The sequence below is a fragment of the Balaenoptera ricei genome, chromosome 3 (assembly GCF_028023285.1).
Source record: "Balaenoptera ricei isolate mBalRic1 chromosome 3, mBalRic1.hap2, whole genome shotgun sequence".
NCBI classification, from domain to species: domain Eukaryota; kingdom Metazoa; phylum Chordata; class Mammalia; order Artiodactyla; family Balaenopteridae; genus Balaenoptera; species Balaenoptera ricei.
In genome coordinates, this window is record NC_082641.1 from 64,445,527 (window position 1) to 64,465,958 (window position 20,432).

General features: G+C 37.4%; 1 protein-coding gene across 4 annotated transcripts in view; it reads left to right on the forward strand.

Annotated features, from left to right (window-relative positions):
• Nucleotides 1–20,432, forward strand: part of MSH3 (mutS homolog 3) — a 182,525-nt gene that overhangs the window by 51,867 nt on the left and 110,226 nt on the right. For all 4 annotated transcript variants that reach the window (XM_059916664.1, XM_059916665.1, XM_059916666.1 and 1 more), the window contains exons 9-12: nucleotides 3,498–3,604; nucleotides 6,205–6,319; nucleotides 11,699–11,783; nucleotides 14,541–14,650. In XM_059916664.1, the coding sequence (XP_059772647.1) occupies nucleotides 3,498–3,604; nucleotides 6,205–6,319; nucleotides 11,699–11,783; nucleotides 14,541–14,650 (417 nt within the window). The remainder of the gene's footprint in view (nucleotides 1–3,497; nucleotides 3,605–6,204; nucleotides 6,320–11,698; nucleotides 11,784–14,540; nucleotides 14,651–20,432) is intronic.

Here is a 20,432-nt window from a genome sequence, read left to right on the forward strand (position 1 = left end):
GGAAAAAAATTTGCATGAGGGTATTTTATATACAGATTGCAGAATGTTGAATTTAACACACTTGTAATGCTTCCATGAAAGCCTCAAGGGTAACTGACAAGTCCATTTTTATCAAACTTAATGTGTTTCTAAATCCTTATCTGCTTCTCAAACAAAATATTAGAACAGTAATTGAGTTACCAGCTGCCTCGTGTGTTCACTCTAGGAACTTGTACAAAAGCATTGTGGAACTCACCTAAGGTCATTCATTGCTTTTTGAGTTACTAAATAGCTTTGCAGTAGGATTCTAAAAATCCAGGTATTAAGGGTGTCTACAGGAAGATAAAAATTGATACGAGATTTGCAATAGTTAGTCTGATACTCTCTCCATTGGATTAAGGTGGAAAAATCCTCTTCAGCACTACAGATGGGAGAAAATCCTCCCTCTTCGATTTCTTCCTGAAGCAGCTTATGCCTGTCTGGTCTTTCAGTAGAACAGAAAAAGCCTTTGGAGCTAGGTATGCTGGCACAGATTTTCTGGGGGAAAAGAAAAACACTAAGAAATCAAATTTATAACTTTATTTAAGCAACGCAGAACATCATGACAAGTATAATATATTCCAGGAATGCAAAGATCATTCAGCATCAGAAAATATGAATAATATCTTACCAGATTAAGTGAGCGGAAACAATGTGATTATTTTAATACCTATAGAAAGAGCATTAGCTAAGATTCAGTAATCCTTTATGACTAATTTTTTTTATTTTTGCAAAAACTGGGAAACTTACCAAACCTCAGGCTAATAAGTCATTTATTCCAAAACCCATTAGTAAAAATCATATTTAAGAGTCGAAACTTTGGAAGCATTCCGATTAGTATCAGTAAGAAAGCAAAGGATGGCTGTTAGCCTTACCTTTGTTCAACGCAGCCCTGAAGGTCTTAGCCAGTAGTGTAGCGAGACAGGAAAAAGAAATGAAAAATAGAAATTTTCTTCTTGAAGATGATATTAATTCACACATAGACAATACAGGAAAAAAGTGTTTAGCATAGTTGCTACATATAAAAATTTAGGTTCATGTACACCAGTGATAAGCTTTTAGTCAATGTAATAGAAGAAAAGATTCCCTTCACAGTAGTATTAATCTATAATATATCTAAGAGTGAGCACAACCAAAGATATATATAACATGGAGAAAATTACAGAACATTATTGTTAGATATAAAAGACATGAATAGAGATATTATGCCATCTTTAACAATAGGATATCTTCATTTGTTAAGATATCATTTCTCTCTAAATTAATTCATTGTAAATCCAGTCAAAAGCCCAATAAGGTTTTTGTGAAACTTGACAAAATGAACCTAAAATTTCTAAAGAAATTCAAAAGCCCAAGAATAGCCAAGACAATCTTGAAAAGCAAGGTAGGATCCTTGCCACAGATACTGATACCAAACCATGGAAATTACAGTACTGTGGTCCTGATACAGAGATAGACAAAAAGATCAGTGGAATAGGATAGAAGGCAGAAACAGAGTCACAATGTATACAGAAATGTGGAGGCAGCATTCTAAATTAGTAGGAAAAGATGGAATGTTTTATAATGGTGCTTGATCCTTAATTGATAATCGTATGGAAAATAAAAGTGTATTTCTAACTTCACACCATCCCCCAAAATAAATTCAGGTGAATTAAATTTGAAAAGCAAATCTTAAAAATTTACTCAGAAATAAATAATTGAACATTTAAAAACAGATACGAAGAAACGAAATTGAGCTATTTGTAGTGAGGTGGATGGACCTAGACACTGTCATACAGAGTGAAGTAAGTCAGAAAGAGAAAAACAAATACCGTATGCTAACACATATATGGAATCTAAAAAAAAAGGTTCTGAAGAACCTAGGGGCAGGACAGGAATAAAGATGCAAACGTAGAGAATGGACTTGAGGACACAGGGAGGGGGAAGGGTAAGCTGGGACGAAGTGAGAGACTGGCATGGACATATATACACTACCAAACGTAAAATAGATAGCTAGTGGGAAGCAGCCGCATAGCACAGGGAGATCAGCTCGGTGCTTTGTGACTGCCTAGAGGGGTGGGATAGGGAGGGTGGGAGGGAGGTGCAAGAGGGAGGGGATATGGGGATATATGTATATGTATAGCTGATTCACTTTGTTATACAGCAGAAACTAACAACATTGTAAAGCAATTATACTCCAATAAAGATGTTAAAAAAAAATGTCCATCTTCATGTATAAATCTTAGAAATATAATTCTGAGTGCGAAAGCAAGTTGTAGAAGGATAGGTGTAATAAAGTACTGCTTATATGAAATTTAAAACATGAAATGATACAGTGTATTGTGTAAAGATGCTAAAATATATTGTGAAGTATAAAAACATACATGGTGCTAATATACACCAAATTGTAGGTAGTGTTTTCTTCTGAAGATGGTAGATGAATATGACTGAAGAGGGACGTGTGCAGGATACACCTGTATCTGTAATTTTTATTTTTAGATAAAAATATTCTAAAGCAACATGTGGCAACATGTTAACATCAAGTGAATGTCCAATAGTAACGAAATGGTGGAATAAATTATGGCTTTTACATACTATCAAATATTTTTCAGCCATTAAAAAGAATGAGTTGTAGCTAGGTCACTTTATATGGAGGGATTTCCAAGAGTTATTATTTAGTGAAGAAAAGAAGATGCAGGGAAGTTTGTATAAAGTCATCCCCTTTTTATAAAACAATGCATGTATGAGTAGGTGTATATGACATACTTACGTATGACCATATGAACATGAAAAAAATGAGGAAGGATTCCTCCTAGGCTGTTAACAGGGGTTGTGAGTGAGGTGATTAGGAAAGGAGAGGAGGGGAGCGGAGGGGAATGGGGAGTCAAGCAAACTAGAAAATGGAAAAGACAATGCACTGCTAGCGTGGATGATGATTTGATGATTTTGTTTATGTACTTACATGATCATTTATGTATATACACACACACATATATGCATATTTTTTTAGAAGTGTAGAACCACTTATAGAAAGAGTGAGAGTTGACTTAAGGGGAATTTACTATATTTGACTGGAGGCTGTGGTAGAAGAAATGGACTTATTAGCATAGTGCCAACCAAAGATGCCACTTCAAAGAAATTAATGATGTATTCTGTTTCTAGTGGATTTAAACAATTGATGCAATTAAATTGATGCTTTTCCATTTTTCTCCCTTTTGTGTTTATTAAGGTAACTGACCTTAATTTTAATGAGTTCTTAATAACAATATATATAAAGTACTCACAGTGTGCTAGGTGATATAAAATACCAGTAGTAAAAGTAATAATATTTTATGAAATGCAGCCTTTTGACAGGGAAACCTTAGCTCTTTGTCTCTTTTTTTTCAACTTGGGAGAGAATAAGGAATGAGTCTTATTTATTTTGGTCAGGTCAAGGCCTAAATACAGATAGTGCAAGATTGTGGATAATTGTTTTTTAATTTTGCATTTTTTTCTTTCAGCGTGCGGGATGACAGAATTCGAGTAGAAAGGATGGATAGCATGTGTTTTGAATACAGCCACGCTTTCCAAGAGGTTACAGAATTTTATGCAAAAGACGTAGTTGACGGTAAAGCTAAATATTTTATACATGTTAGCCATGTGTCCTCAAATTTAACTGAGTTGAGATTTGGATAAAGGTGCAAGTTTGACTTAAACTCTAATGGAAACTAGATAGTTATTGATTAATAACTGGTCAGAAGCACAACTGCAGCTGCTTCTTTGTAATTATGACCATTTAGTAACTTGATGTTTTTGACATATTCATTGGAGTGTAACAAGTTAGTTACTGAAGAACCTTCCTTTTTGCTTCCTTTAAAAGATAGCCCATGATTTTCCTGCAATTTTATAAAATGTCTGGGTAAATCTCCTAATGAAGGCTAGCATTTCCCAAAATTGATGGCCAGAATTAAAATACCAGAACATTAGTGACAGGGTCTTAAGATGTTGGATTACCATTGTTTGTCTAATTCACGTTTTCTCAGCCAAGTATGTGTTTGATTTGGTCTGTACCCCTCATTCCTGCCAGTCCAGCTTATGCTAAGATCCAATTTTATCCCCTATCACAAGCTGCAGAGCTTTCACTGTTAGACCAGCCTCCCCCAGCTCCCTCTTAGGCATCAATGTCTTGTTGGCATTTCTTTCCCCATCCCTTTTAATCTCATGGTGTCTTGGCCAAATTGAATCAAGCGTCTGAGAGTGTAACCCATTTATAATGGCAGTCCGAGATATCACCAAGGGATCATCATCTTATGTTCGACTAAAGACAAGACTAAGTCACGAAACTATCATAAGCCACTCTTGGCATCAGATTCACTTAGAAGGATATAGGACAGAAAATCCAGTTTGCCGACAAGACGCTGTTCCTCTTAGTGGGAGGAGTACTCAGCAGTCTTTGCAGCAGTCCACAGAGTCATTGGGCGCTTAAAATCCCCTCCCTCCTCTAGTGACTGCTCAGTTGCAAAGAAAGCAGACTTTCATCAGGGGGATGCAGGATCTGCCCTGGCTTAGAAGCCCCATGCCCTATAGGAAACCTTATCTCTTGCTGGAATTTCTCCAAAGGACATGCCAAGTTCAAAGAGTCAGTGTACTCGAGGAAGGCCAAAATTCTGGAGTCAGGTATTTATAATTTCCCCTAGTTCAGATGCAGTTTACTGATTTCAGGTCATTTTTACCATACGCAATGCTACCTCATAACACAATGGCACTTCATCTTTGTCAGGTTTCCTGGGGAACAGAGCTAGACAGTTAAAAGATGAAATTCTCAGTAGAAGGGAAAAGAGTTTTGTTAACTCGTCATTTACACCTTGGTTTTATAAAAAGCTATAGTTGAAAGTAATATATTTTATATTACAGATTTGTAGAGGATATCTTGTAATTTTTTCTAAAGGTTATAAATACCTACTGCAAAAAAAGTTAAAACATAGTTGTGTGTAAGGAAAAAAGTACAAGTCCTTCCCCTCAAATCCTTAAGAATTTTTTGATGTACAGATCTACACATAAACATACATATTTCTATGTATTTGTTTAATATAACGTATTTATTCTTTCAACTGATTTTTATTGAATGCCTATTTAAGGCATTTTATGTACTGTAAGGAATTAAACAGACAAAAATTCCTGCCCTTCTGGAGTTTACAGTCTAATAGGGGGAGGTGTACAATAAAATAGTGTTTAAAGGTGATGAGTACTATACAGAAAGGCAGGGAAGAGGTGAATTTTTAAGTAGAGTGGTGAAGGAAGGCCACACTGAGAATGTGGCAATTGAACAAAGATTTGAATGAAGATTAAAGGAGTTAAGGGGGAAAACCACATGGACGTGTGAAGGAACAGTGTTTCAGGCAGAGACAACAGTAAGTACAACATATCTTAAGTGCTTGGTGTGTTTAAAGAATATCAAGGAGCCTGGGTGCTGGGACAGAGTAACTCAGGGGGAGAATATTAGGAGGTGAGCTCAGAGATGAAAGGAGATGGAAGGCAGGTTGTGTAGGGACTTTTAGACCCTGTACTAACTTGTGCTGCTTCTCTCAGTGAGTTGGGAAATGTTGGAGGATTTGTAAGCAAAGTAATCCAGTTATGTGACGTACATTTTAAAAAGGATTCCTTTGGCTGCTCTGTTAAGAATACCCTATAGGGCACAGGGGTAAAGGTGGGAGACCAGATGGAAAGCTAGTGGGAAAGTCATTCCCATTAGTAGGTGCATAATAATCTGGATATACTGAAATTTATTTAAGTAATACTTTATTGATGTTCAATTAGGTTGTGTCTAATTTTTTAAGAGGGAAGTAGTATGGGGATATATATATATGTATAGCTGATTGACTTTGTTATAAAGCAGAAACTACTAGAAAAGATTTTTCAACTCACTTTCTGGTATACACATCTTTAACAAGCACTTTGGAGTATTTCTGGGTCAAAGGGGATGAGCATTTTACACTTTGAAAATAGTTGCTCTGTTGCTCTCCAAAAAAGGGTCATCCACCATCAGAAAATGCCCTTTTCTCCGTACCCTAGGTATTTGTAAACTTCTGTATTTTTCCAAAGGGAATTTTAGGAGATAACGGTCTAAATTATTATTTCAAAAATCATAAACTAAATTTTATTTAACTTAATGTTTGTTTTTAATAATGAATAATAACTTTAATGAAGGTGTATATTCTGTTTTTTTAGGTTCTCAAAGTTTTTCTGGTATCATTAACTTGGAAAAGCCTGTGATTTGCTCTTTGGCTGCCATAATAAGATACCTGAAAGAGTTTAACTTGGAAAAGGTGCTTTCCAAACCCAAGTAAGTGATTTCTCAAAAATAAAAAAAGGGTGGTGTTATATTAAAAAACATTTCTTAAATTGAATTTGGTAAGTACTATTGAATTGAATTTTGGTAAGTACTAGGTAAGAAGTTTACCTGCTCTGAATAGAATATTCTGCGGCAAGAATGAGCTGTGTGGTATTGTTGCTAAAGAATATTAAAAATATTAATTGACATGAATTAAAAGAAAGCTTAAGAATTCTGTCAGTTGGTATTCATGATAACTATTGAATGTATTATAGTGTTGACTACAACACTATAATATAAAACTGTGCTTTATACTAATGCACAGTTAATTGAGAAGTAGTATTAAGAAGTGGTATTGAAAAGCATTCATAAAACTTCATCACCTTTCTTATTCTTGGTTTCAATTCTTATTTCACAGACCATAAAGTTGAAGATAAAGAGGACAGCTACTAACATAGACAGCTTTTTTTTTTTTTTTAATTTATTTATTTTTGGCTGCACTGGGTCTTTGTTGCTGCACGTGGGCTTTCTCTAGTTGTGGCAAGCGGGGGCTGCTCTTTGTTGCAGTGCACGGGCTTGTTGCGGAGCACAGACTCTAGGCGCACAGGCTTCAGTGGTTGTGGTGCATGGGCTCAGTAGTTGTGGCTCGCGGGCTGTAGAGTGCAGGCTCAGTAGTTGTGACGCACGGGCTTAGTAGCTCCGCGGCATGTGGGATCTTCCCGGACCAGGGCTCGAACCCGTGTCCCCTGCATTGGCAGGCGGATTCTTAACCACCGCACCACCAGGGAAGCCCCTTATAAACAGCTTTTTAAAAGAGTAATTAACTTTGTAGAGTTGAGAGATTTAAAAGCTGGCAATTGACATTCTAGGAAAATGCTAGTTTAAAAGCCAGTGGAATAAAAAAAAGGGTAGCAGAATAATTTTCTTGCCTTTCCATATTCTACCTTCACTAGCCCCTTATCTTTGGCTCTCTGAAGAATTACCCTATATCATATCGATCCTGGGTAAGCTACTTCCTGTTCTGCAGAGGTGGGGTGGACAGATAGGAGCTATCTCAGTAAAATATCATTTAGTACCAAGATTGGGAAATCCTTGTCTATGTCTATTTTAATCCCATCCTGAAAGCAATACACTTCCAAGACTTCTACCCAATGCCCTAAGTATTTTGAGGTATTTCTACTCTCTTTAGTCAGAGAGCAAACTATTCTAAGCCCTATGTGAACCCTTGTTCGTCCTACTGTTTCTTGTGGTTCTTTCCCTGATCCCATGTGAGGTCCTCCGCATATTTAAGGATCAGTGCTTGGCCAAAGACTTGAGGGGACCCTTCTGCATCTCTCTGTATGCAGCTCTGTCATCTCTGGCATTCTGTCTCACAACTTCTACTTTCTTTGGTCTCTCCAAGGAGTTAGTCATAGTGTTTACCTCTTTTGTTTTTCTTCTCTCAGGGATCACAGTTCTATGCTGCCTGATGTCCAACTGCCCGAAAACAGTTTTAAATGTATATATATATATATACACACACATATATATAGTGTGTATATATATATTTGTATAATTTTCTAGTTGTGGTTAAAGGACAGTACTCATGCATTTAATCTTTTACGAATGAAAGCAGAAGTGAGGTGCCATGATTGAACACCATAAAAAAACAACAGAAGAGGGAGATGTGTAAAGTAACATCAGCTATCCTAAAAAATGTCTGTGTTCTGAAACTTCTGGAAAACTAATTTTCACTTAAAAATTAGCAATGGGAAAAGAACCAAATTGAAATCCCGTATGAAATTATAATAAAAAAGAATAAGGAGCAGGATAATGTCCTTACAGAAAGTGAACGCATGCCAGAAAGACATGCCCACAAATTAAATAAAAACTATAACCTACTACTTCAAAATGAGCTAAAAGGAAATGATGCTAAATGTGAAAGGACAAATGAGAATAGATGAGAAATAGGAAAGATTTGAAATGAGGTGATAGGATTTGAGAATGAACTATATATTAAAGAAAAAGATCAGTTTAGGAATAAAGAGTAAACTAGAAGGAATACAAAAGTAAATAAATACAACAGAGATACTTTTAAGAGAAACAGAATTTGAAAAGAGAGAGATGCAAGAAAAGATTAACATGGCAAACCTGATGAGACAGCTATCCTTAGGAAACCCTACATGCAAGCTTGACCCTTGACTGGCATATGAGACCTTGCCTTTGGGGAGGGTTTCCAGCATTCTCTGGTAAGAATGGCTCACTGTACCTAAATGGTTTCTGCAGACAGTATGGTTTATGCTGAACACCTACTTGTTTTCTGGGAGCTGGAATTTTGGTACACGGTAGGGAAGAGGTGCCTATGTGAATACAGCCCCCAGTGAAAACCCTGGGTGCTGAGTCTCTAATGAGCTTCTCTGGTGGATATTTCACACATGTTGCCACAACTCACTGCTGGGGAAACTAAGTACATCCTGTGTGACTTTACCAGGAGAGGACTCTTGGAAGCTTGCCCTTGGTTTCCTCTGGATTTTGCCTTATGTACCTTTTCCCTTTTCTGATTTTGCTTTGTATCCTTTCATGGTAATAAATCATAGCTGTGAGTATGACTATATGCTGAGTCCTATGTATTCTCCTAGCGATTCGTTAGGGATCTGTTATACACCCTTCTTCTTATTTTCTTCTTTAATATGCATACTGGCAGCATTTAGGAATGCAAAGATATTTGTTTTAATTGCAAATAAATTAGAAGTGAATCTACAATAAAACAATTTCTGTCATATGATACAATTTATAATTCATAAATTAACCATCAAAAGGTTAGAAAAATGGTGAATGTATGAACTCTGAAAACTACATAGAGAACTATTCTCCACTATAGATTTCATATGTAATGTGGTAGGGTGTCTTTTTTTTTTTTTTGGTCTGTTTTCATTTTCAAATAATATTAATAGTATTTAAATAGAATCTTTGTAAGGGGTTGATCTTTCACATGAGGTCTACACCTTTGCTGCCTTTGTGTAAATCAGAAAGATTGGTTTTTGTTTTTGTTTTTGTTTTGTTTTTCTTTAAGTAGTATAGGAATGATGTAGAATCTTAAATTTCTTTGGCAATTTTCAGCAAGAACATTTTTCTCCCATTATAAAACTTGAGGGGAAAAAAAGCATCCTTTGTATTTTTGTTGTCTGAAATATTAATGAAGTATTTTCCCATGTTACTTGGAAGATTTCTGTGGAAGTTCACACAGGATGAATGCTAGCCAGGCATTGTTTATAAGGTTTATTTCAAAGCACATAAAATTTGGTTTTTTCCAAAAGGATAAATAATTTAGAATTGCTTGATCAGTGATCATATACTGTCGAATTCCTAAGGATGCTGGCAGATATAACCCTGACTTCAAAAGTATATATATAATTCCTAATGGAAATAGACACTGACAGAAGGAAATTTCTTTTGTATTTGTAAGGAAGAGTCAGAACTCCAGAGTACATTATCATCCAAACATATGGGAAACCTGAAAGCATAGTTAGTTCTTATAGTTGCTTGGTAATTATCATTCCACAGGAATCAGTCTAACTTAATATTGCCCAGTGGTTGATCTCTTTTATTAAGATCAGTGCAGATGTCCATGCTGCCGAATTGTGGGTTCTTGATGCCAACTAAGCATCCTTCAAGAGTCTGTGTCTGATTAAGGTATTCAAGTGTTCATTAATCACCCCTAGGTGTAGGTTAAACCTGTCAAGAACAGGGGAAGTAAATGACTTTTCTTTAAACACATGGGAACTGGTTAGATAGCAACTCAGAGTCCAGGCTAGCAATACTTCCAACTTGTATCTTTGACCATGAAGGTGTGTGAACATCTGTCAGTTGTACAGCAAATCACTGCCTAATTGTTTCTTCCTGAAAATAAGGCTTTACATTTTATTACCGTCTCTGGGTGTTTCACATACATTTCTAGGCTTTATGACTCAAAGGAAACCAAACAAACCCAAACTGGCCTCCCCATAGAAAGATGGCAGACCTTTGCTGAGCATATACTTTCTGCTAGGCTCTGCAGGTGCTGCAAAATGTATAAGACACAAAGAACCCATGCCTCCAAGGAGCTTAGCTTTATTAATGAGGATAGCAGAAGAAGTTAAATTACTGTAATGCAAGGCAAATTAAGTTCACGGTTATAAGAAGGAGAGAATGGTCTACACACACCTGCTATCAGTGTTGGAGTTGCTTCCCTCTAAAAATCATTAACAAGTCATCCTTTGGAAGCTAGGTCAAACCTGTCGCAGGTAAATTACACTGCCAGGGGACAGTGTTCAGTTACTAGGCAACATTCCTAATATGCAGTAAGTTATTTCTTTTTCAGGGCTCTGGAACCTTAGTTGTGGGAGTCATCTAGAAGTGGAGGCATCTCTCAATGAGCAGTGGCTGCTTGGGCTCTGATTTTAGGCTCTAGATTCCTGGATGAAAGCTTGCTTCCATAACTGGCTTAGGAAGCTGGATTTTATTTACATCTTATTTCGGCCATGATGAGGGGGGTTAGTTTTATGATGCAAACACTCATGCTTTCCCTCCAAATAGTTTAGTGACTTGCTGTTATTTTTCTTGCTTTGAAAAATGAGCCATCAAATCTGTAAGTGCTGTGGACAGAAATGTCAAAGGACTGGCTTATAAAGGAAATTAATTACTGGATTAGTAATGCATTGATTAATATACTTTTTAACATGACAGACTAATAAGGACAAAATTTGAATTGTACATACATTTATTAATCACATTGAACTCAATAGTCAAGTTTATTTGAAATTTATTGAATTTTTAATCTAGTTTGGGATAGTTACAGGGACATATGGAGAATGTGAATTCTTTGAACTTAAGGAAGTAATTTCTACTTTTTCAGTTTTATACTCTACTAAAACAGAGCCACATTAATTTGTGGTCTTAATTATAGAGTAAATAACATTTGCACATACCGGAATGTTGATTAAAAGCTTTTAAAGTGTTTGTCAGGATGATCTCATGCTAAAGAATAAGGAGGACGTTTTTAAGTATACTGACATATTTTTCTAGCAAATTGCATAGCTTTTCCTGAAGAGACCACCACTTGCTCTGCCAGTGATAAAAGACTATGTTTGGTTCTATTACTGGAAATATAAAAAAAATTTAAAATTGTTGGTACCATTACTTCCCTTCCTAGTTCTTGGTTTTGGTGTGACAACAGCTGTCCTTTCACAGCAGTTTACCTAACAGCACCTAGCGTCGATAGCAGATACTCTCATAATGAATATTCTTTTTGGCTTTTTTTGGTTCGATTTCCTATCGCAGGAAATCATGTTACTGGAGTATTTCTAATGCCTAAATTAGTTTTTCTATTTCTTTATGCACTTACATCATGGCTCATATTTCATTCTTTTACAGGAATTTTAAACAGTTGTCAGGTGAAATGGAATTTATGACAATTAATGGAACAACATTAAGGAACCTGGAAATCCTTCAGAATCAGGTCAGGTAAACATAAGGCCTATTAGATTCAAAATAGTTTTGAAAAAAATTTTGGGATAAGATAGCAGTCTGTTCTTAGGTATGCAGGTGAAGACAGTGTTGTCTTCAGCTGACAGCTCTGCCTGACATCTGCTGGTAACTGCAGTGCTCACTTTTTTTGAGAACCAAATACATGAAATACTTACTTGGGGGTTACGTTGGGAGCTATAGAGCTGTGCTTTTTAATGATTGAAGCAACATGTCCATCCTGATAATTTCTTTATCGAATATTTCTTTGGAAAGGCATCATCTTTGGAAATTAATGTAAAGTGGATTTTTTTGGTCTGCTTGGTTATGTTTTTTCTACATACTTTTAACTGATTGTTGAAATGTCTGCAGTCTTACTTCATTATCCAGCATATAAAACAAGTTTCTCTGATACTCAGTTTGTTTGACTGTAAGATGCATAATATTCCACTTCACAAACTTCCATCATTGTTTACTTGCCCTTTATTGATGAATGAGAAGGATAATGAAGACATTAAAATTATTACTTTCATGTATTAAACTATCACTTGGAAATGTAAGATATTATATTGTAAAACTAATGTTATTATACCATAAAGTCACAGAAAGAAAAAGCAGTTCCAAGTCATTTGAGTAAGTAGTGGAAAAGCTGAACCATCTGCTGTGAATCACTAGAACTGCTGTGAATTAAAGTAAATGCTGAATTTATTCTCCTGACTCCTGGATTTGTATATTGCTGTCTAGTTTCTCTCACTTGGTTTCTCCCTCTGCCAGGTTGTCCTTGTATACTGGGGTCAGCCTTCCTTTTATGCAATAACATTTTTATCATGTCACTCTGTCATCCGGAAGTTGAGCATATTTCCCGCAAGTCTTTCTCATCAACTCTGTCTACATCCCCGAGGTAGCAAACAAAAAGTCATTTCTGGGGTGAAGAAGAGCCCACAGTCAAAGCCTGCAGACACAGCCCCAGTATTCCAAGATTTCTTTATTTCTGCCACATCCTCCCTGTTCACCTCCTATTACAGTGGAGTCAGTTCTGAAATCAGATTCCTAAGGCAGAAATCATCCATCATCAGAATACCCTCTAAAATCCCTTTCTTTATCAGGACTTGGGCCCTTGTAGAAATAGAAGCTGAGAATTAGCATCTTCTGCTTGTCTTTGTGCTTCGGCTTTGGCCTGCTTTACCATAGAGCAGTGGAAAGGGGTCATGAGGAGGGAGCTGGCTGTCGGGGAGAGCAAAGGTATAACAGGACTCAGGTCTCCCCCACCTCTCCCTCTCTTGTCTGAGCCTGCTTCTCCAATGATGCCAGGTAATTAGAGAATGATTCCCCTCCACCGTACTCTTCCTGGGACCCTTTACTGTGGTCCAGGCAGTCAGGCTCTCGTCTCAGGAAGGGATGGTGCAGTCACTGATGCGGATTCTCCTCAGGTCTGCTCTGCCTGCCCAGCTCGTCCTCAGGGAGCCTTCCATGACCACTGTAGTTTCCGTGTGTGCTCTGCTTTAAACTCCTAAGGCCTGGAGAGGTTATAGCACACTTTTTATAGTTGATTTCTGCCAGGTGGCATTGTGTCCTCATTAGGAGTCTTTTCTCCCACACTTGGATGTAAGTGCCCTGAGGGAGGGACCATGTCTTAATATACCTTTTTTTTTTCCAACTATTTTTTTTTTAAATTTTATAGCTACTTTATTTCTTTCTTTATTTATTTTTTGGCTGTGTTGGGTCTTCGGTTCATGCGAGGGCTTTCTCTAGTTGCGGCAAGCGGGGGCCACTCTTCATCGCGGTGCGCGGGCCTCTCTAGTTGCGGAGCACAAGCTCCAGACGCGCAGGCTCAGTAGTTATGGCTCACAGGCCCAGCCGCTCCGCGGCACGTGGGATCCTCCCAGACCAGGGCTCGAACACGTGTCCCCTGCATTAGCAGGCAGATTCTCAACCACTGCGCCACCAGGGAAGCCCATGTCTTAATATACCTTTGCCAGTTATTCTACTGAGCACACAGGAGGTATTCTGTAAGTACCTGCTCGTTGATTTGAAGGAAAAGGAAAGAGTAAAAAAAAAAGATAAAAATCAGGTGAAAACAACTTTATGTTCCAAATAGAACTAAACCTATTATTAGACATTTTGTACTACAATGAAACCTTGGTAAAATTTAATACCATCTCCAGTTAATTGTATAATTTTTTTAATGGCTTAACTTTAAAGTGGCAAAACATAGATAAATATTTGCTAAGGATTTAATAAAACAGACTAAAATCAAACCCTTCAGGGGTACAGTCCTAGAGTGCAGTACAGGTTCACTTCTCTCCTTAAACTTGTTCAGTGTTGTCATGAGAGTATCTGTCTTTAGAATGGCAACTCTTAGGTAGTGGGAGGTACTGAACTGCCAAAGGAAAATGAAATTATCTTCACTGTGCTTTCCAAGACAGGAAAGGATGCAGTTATATTTTTGAGATGTCTAGGACAAACATTTCAAAAGAGACTTCTCAATAATTTATTGTTAGTTAACTAAAAACTATACATAGACTATATCTTTCTTGTGTAAAATATCGGTACTTTGTGTATATAAGGATGTGTGTATGTATACATTCATTCATCTGGCATTAAATGAACACCTGTTTTGAGCCCTGTTTTATGCTAGGGTGTAACATTTAAAATTGAGATCTATGGAATAATGAGGACGCATGAACAGCTAGCAGTTTTGGTACAAATACAATCATCTAGCTAATAAACCTTGTTTTCTGGTCTTTTTTAGACTGATATGAAAACCAAAGGAAGTTTATTTTGGGTTTTAGACCATACTAAAACTTCATTTGGGAGACGGAAGTTAAAGAAGTGGGTGACCCAGCCACTCCTTAAACTAAGGTAAAAGGAATTGTCTTTTGTGTGTTTAATCTGAACACTGTTTTCAATCAGGGAAGATTTTATTTTGTATCTGGCAATAGACTATTATCGGGAAGATTTTTTTTCTTATCCCTGAGAACGAGTCTGCTTTCAGTTGGAAGACATGGGGTCTGCCCGGAGAAAGTGAGTTAACCAGTAAGTTTGGGTCATCAGTAGCATAAGGGTGTAGGGAGAGGGAGGCTGGGGAGATGGGGCACTGCCTTTTGTTGAGGGCTTTGAAGGCTGGGCTGAGGAGCTGGTAGCCAGAGGAGGTTAATCCAGTGATTCTGTACATGGGAATGATCGGATCAGAGCTGGCTTGTGCGTGGGAGCAGACAAAGTGGCCATGGATGGGGAACAAGTTAGCAAGTTCACGGAGAGGTTCTGAGGACCTGAGCTAAAGAAGTAACAGTAGGAATCTGAAAGAGGGCTTAGATGTGAGATGTTTAAGAAGGTAGGATGAGTAAACTAGGTGTGCTTTCAGGGAAGGTAGGTGAGTCTGGTGCCTAAAACACAGTCATTTCCAAGCTTGTCTACACGTTGGAATCACCTGGGAAGCTTCGAAATACTTAACGCCTGTATCCAACCCCCAGATATTGTGATTTCAGTGGCCTCCAGCGTGGCCTGGGAGTTGGAATTTTTAAAAGCTCCCAGATGATTCTGACATGCAGATAGATTTGGGAGCTGTGACCTATGCCTGTCACGTAGTAGGAGTCCAAATAATGTTGACTGACGGACTGAATGAATGAATGCTAATATTTATTGTGCTTTTACTGTGTACCAGTATTTAATATTCAGAATCATCCTCTGAGGGTGGGTCCTTGAGATGAGTAAACAGATTCAGAGAGCTTCAATAACTTGCTTAATGTTTCACAGCTGGTAGAGCCTAGATTTAAAATCAGCATTGAATCCATCTTGAACAGCTTCCCATATGGACGGACCAGAGAGAGTGTAGTGCTGGTGCTGTTAGTGGGCTCTGTCAACTGAGTCAGTCCCACTAAGGCTGCAGCTCACCACCCCCTAGCCCACCGTGTTCTCACCTTTGCAGTGGTACAGTACCTCCTCACAGGGCTGCTGTAAGGAATAGAATGAGGCAGTAATCTTCACTGCCAGTTCTGAGCTCTTTATCATGTAGCAAGCACTGTGCTAGGGGCTTTACGTGCATCGTCTCTTAAACTGCACAGCAGCCTCACTAACGGCTGCATCTTATGCTGTGCTTAGTAAACAGCCATCTTTGGCAAAGGATAGCGGATGCCGTTACCGTTAGTCCTAAGCTTTAAGATACTGTTCTGATGATGATTGGTTACTAAATCACTTCAGCTTTTAGTGGGTCATTACGATTTCTTTTCTTGACCATAAAGACCTACGGACAGGGGAGACTGACTAGGTAAAGAAGGAATTCTGAAAATGGAAGTGTCTACTTTGGTTCAGTATTCAAACGAGATAAAGATACCTCATGGAGCAAAAGCAGACAAGATGGCTTTCTGTAGATAGTCTGCGGACAGCAATATAAGGGGTGTTGCCTTCTGGCTGATAGCAAGGCATCTAAAGCATCCACATTATACTTATTATTTTATTTGGTTGGTTGAGATATTCAACAGAAACAGACTTGCTAGCAGACTTTTTCATGCAAATTAAATTTTTTATTTCTGTTGTTAAATTTGTTTTGTATAAACAGGATTAATTTGAGATAAATTCAGTAGACCATGTTGTATGCTCTTTAGGGGCTGATCATGTACTCTTTGGGACCCTCCTTTCCCAGAAAGGCTGAGAGAAGGTACTCCATGCATTGAACTCCAGTGCTTTCAAGTATGAACTTTAGACCAGCCTAAAACATATATAGCTGAAAACAGGCACACAAAAACTTCTTCCTTCGCCATTTTTATTTTAAGTCATAGTTTTAAAACTTTAAGCTTCCTAATCCATTAAAATTGAATTCAGGGACTTCCCTGGTGGTCCAGTGGTTAAGAATCTGCCTTCCAGTGCAGGGGATGAGGGTTCGATCCCTGGTCAGGGAACTGAGATCCCACATGCCGTGGGGCTGAACTCGTGTGCCACAATTAGAGAGCCTGCACGCCACAACTACAGAGCCCATGCGCCACAACTGGAGAGAAGCCCGTGCACTGCAACTAAGACCCAACACAGCCAAAAATAAATAAGTAAATATTAATAAATAAAAATGTGTTTAAAAAAAAAAAATTGACTTCCAAAGAATTCCAGTTATATCTTAATTGCACTTGCCATGTCTTCCAAACAAATACCTAGAGAAAATCTTCAGCTGATTAGTCAGTAGTTCAGCTATATATTTATTGTTGTTGTCGTTTTAGTACTAACATTAGGTGCCATGCATGCAGGCTAATATTCTGTCTCTGACATAGGCAGCCAAAGGTTAGTTTAGGGCCTAGTTTTCGTCTATAGTGAGATCATACAACAAATAATTGGTGACAAGGGAGCTTAGCAAGATATAAGGTGGATCTCCCAAAGTTCTTCAAGAGCCCATTATTTGTCAGTCATCCATGAATCCTCTTAAATCCTTTAGGATCTTTTTTATATTTTTAGCCTATTTTAGCTTCCAGGGCAATCACACAGTTCATAAATTCAGGAACAAGTGTTTCAAGTTTCAGAGGATTTTCCATTCCCACTACTTTTTATTCTATAAAATGGCCTCTTTGGTGCAAATTTTTCTAGTGACTTTCTAGAAAGTCTAAATGGCTTTTACCCTATACTTACTGCTTCAAAGAATTCACTTGGGTTATTGAGGTCAGATGTTACTCTACTGAAACCACATTGGCTTTTATAAATAGGTTATGCTTTCTTATGTGTTGTGCCCCATACGTTTTATCAGTTCTGTAATTTTAGGCAAGAAGATTCTTCAGTGTAGGTCTCTGGCTTCTTATAACTGAATGCCGTGTTGGCAAGCCATTAGTCCTAAGACCTTTTAAAATTAAATTATATTGAATTCATTTTTTTCAAGATTCCATCTTTGAATTTCTTCTGCTTCTTTTAGTTGATATGGTCTTGTCAATCTTTTATACATATACCATAGGTACTTTATTGGTTTTGTCTACAAGCCCCAAAATGCAAATTCTGCTTGTAAATAGTGACTGGTTGGGAGGGGGGAGGGGCAGAAAACTTTGAAAAGTGTGGGATGACTATCTAAAATGGTATTTTAGGCAAAATATTAATTTCCAAGGCAGATTTGGTCATCTTAGAAGAGTATTCAAGATTCAGTAACTTACCCTATATTTTGAAATATTAAGCAAAGGTAACTTCTGAGTTTTCTCCATGAGTACCTCTTCTTCTACCTGCACCTTAAGTGTTGATGTTACCCGTGGTTCTTTCCTGGGGCATCTTCTTACTTTCAACACTACTTAGGATCTTATCTGTGACCATGGCTTCTCCTGTAACTCATGTGCTGATGACTTTGTCTCCATTATCTCCCGTAGCTCCAGATCCACACATCCACTACTGTGTCTCTGCCTCAGGAAATGTTTGACATGAATATGCAGAACAAATTGGAAATAAGACATTTCCTTCAGTGAGATAGTGATTTCTTGGAAATGCAGCTCTGTGTGTGTGTGTGTGTGTGTGTACATGCGTGTGCAGGTGTGCACACACACTTATAGGACAGCAGATTATTAACCACAAAGGGAACCTGAGAAATCAGTTCCTCCCCTTCTAGTGGATGAACTATTTTGATCAATGATGAAAACGTCTCTCTGCAAGAAGTAGTATTATATCATCTTGCCTTTTTGTAAAATCACTTTTTATGAAAGGCACTCAGATGAAAGCCTTTTCATGAAAGACTTTTTATTAAGGAAACTAAGCATCTCCATGCCTCCGGTATTGCCCTTCTCTGTTTCTATCTGCATTACCCAAAGATGATTTTTTTTAAAAAATGTATATCTGATTATGTTTTGCTCCCTACTATTTACAGTTCTCACAGCACTAAGGTGTGATTTATTTCTGGACCTTTGTACAGTCTGTTCCCTTTTTCTAAAGTGGAAACTGCTCATTTTTGTCTCCCTCCTAACCTGCTGGCTGCTTTTTCAAAGTTTCCTTTGCTCACTGTTCATCTTCTCTGTATCTTTTAAATGTTGGAGTTCCTGAGGCCTGAACCTTAGGAGCTCAGCTTTCTTCCTTCCCTTATCCTTTCCTCCCCTTCTCTTCTCTCCAATGAACTTACCTATGCGCATGACCATAAATATCAAAATGTCAGTGATTCTCAAATTTGTATCTTTGGTCCTTACTCTCCTCTATTCTCCAGGCTTATATATTCAACTCAGGCTCCTAAACACATATGTGTATCACAGGCATCTCAAACTTAAATGTATTCAACCCTATTCCTCCTCCTGGTTCCCTGTCCCCTCCACCTAATGTGTTGCTTGGGCCAGAAACCTGGGAGTTACTCTGGACATTTCCTTTTGACAACCACATCCAATCTAATACTAAGTCCTATTGCTTTTACCTCTAAAATATATCCAGAGACTGTGCATGTCTTGCCATCTTGACTGCAGTCAGTCCCACTTGGACTGCTGCAGTATCCTCCTAACGGATCTCTTTTTTGAAAATAAAAGCTGAATCATGTCACTCCCCTGCCTTAAACTCTTCATTGGCTTTCCATTGTGCTTCAAATAAAATTAAAATTCTTAAACATGGCTGTTCTGTCTGACTCTCCTGTGCATTCATGCATTCATTGTCGTCTGTTCACTCTGGCCTTCCTTTAGTTCCTGAGCATCCCAGAGCTTTTTCTCTTCTCGTGGTCTCTGCATTTACTCGTCTCTCTACCTAGAATATTCTTTTCTTGCTCGTCAGTTTTTACACAGCTAACTGCTTTGTTCTTTAGGTTTTACCTTAAAGTGTTAGTTCTTCAGAGAGGTTTTCTCTGACCTCCTAATCTAAATTATGTTCTTCGTATTATTCTTGGATAGTGTATAGGACTTATTATGATTGATATTTGTTTATCAGTGTTTGTTTAATATCTGCCTGTCTCACTCAACTGTGTGTTTCATTTATAACAAGCATTTGATAAGTATTTTTCCCCGTGCTCATTTTTCTACATTTGCACTTTTTAAACAAAATATGTATTATTAATGTCAAATACATGTAATGTAAAATTTATCTTAATCATTTTTATGTGTACATGTCATTAAGTACAGTACATTCATTAAGTACATTTTAAGTGTATTAAATACATTAGTATTTTGCAACCATCACCACAGTCCATCTTCAGAGCTCTTTTCATCTTGCAAAACTGAAACTCAGTACATATTCATGAATAACTTCTCATTACTCCTTTTTCCTAAACTCTGGCAAACACCATATTACTTTCTGTCTCTATGAAGTTGACTATTCTAGGTACCTCATATAAGTGGAATAATACAAGGTTTGTATTTTTGTGACTATCCTACCACTTAGCATAATATCTTCAAGGTTCATTCATGTTGTAGCATATATCAGTATTTCTTTTTTTAAATTGAGGTATAGTTGTATAGTTGATTCACAACATTATCACTGTGTTGTATACCTGAAACTTATATAATATTGTAAAACATAGTGATTGAATATTTTTTTAGATTATATTCAATTTAAAGTTATTACAAAATAATGGCTATAATTCCCTGTTTATACAAAATATCCTTGTTTATTTATTCTATACATAATAGTTTCTATCTCTTAATCTCATACCCCTATCTTGCCCCTCCACCTTTCCCTCTCCCCCTTGGTAACCACTAGTTTGTTCTCAATGTCTATGGAGTCTATT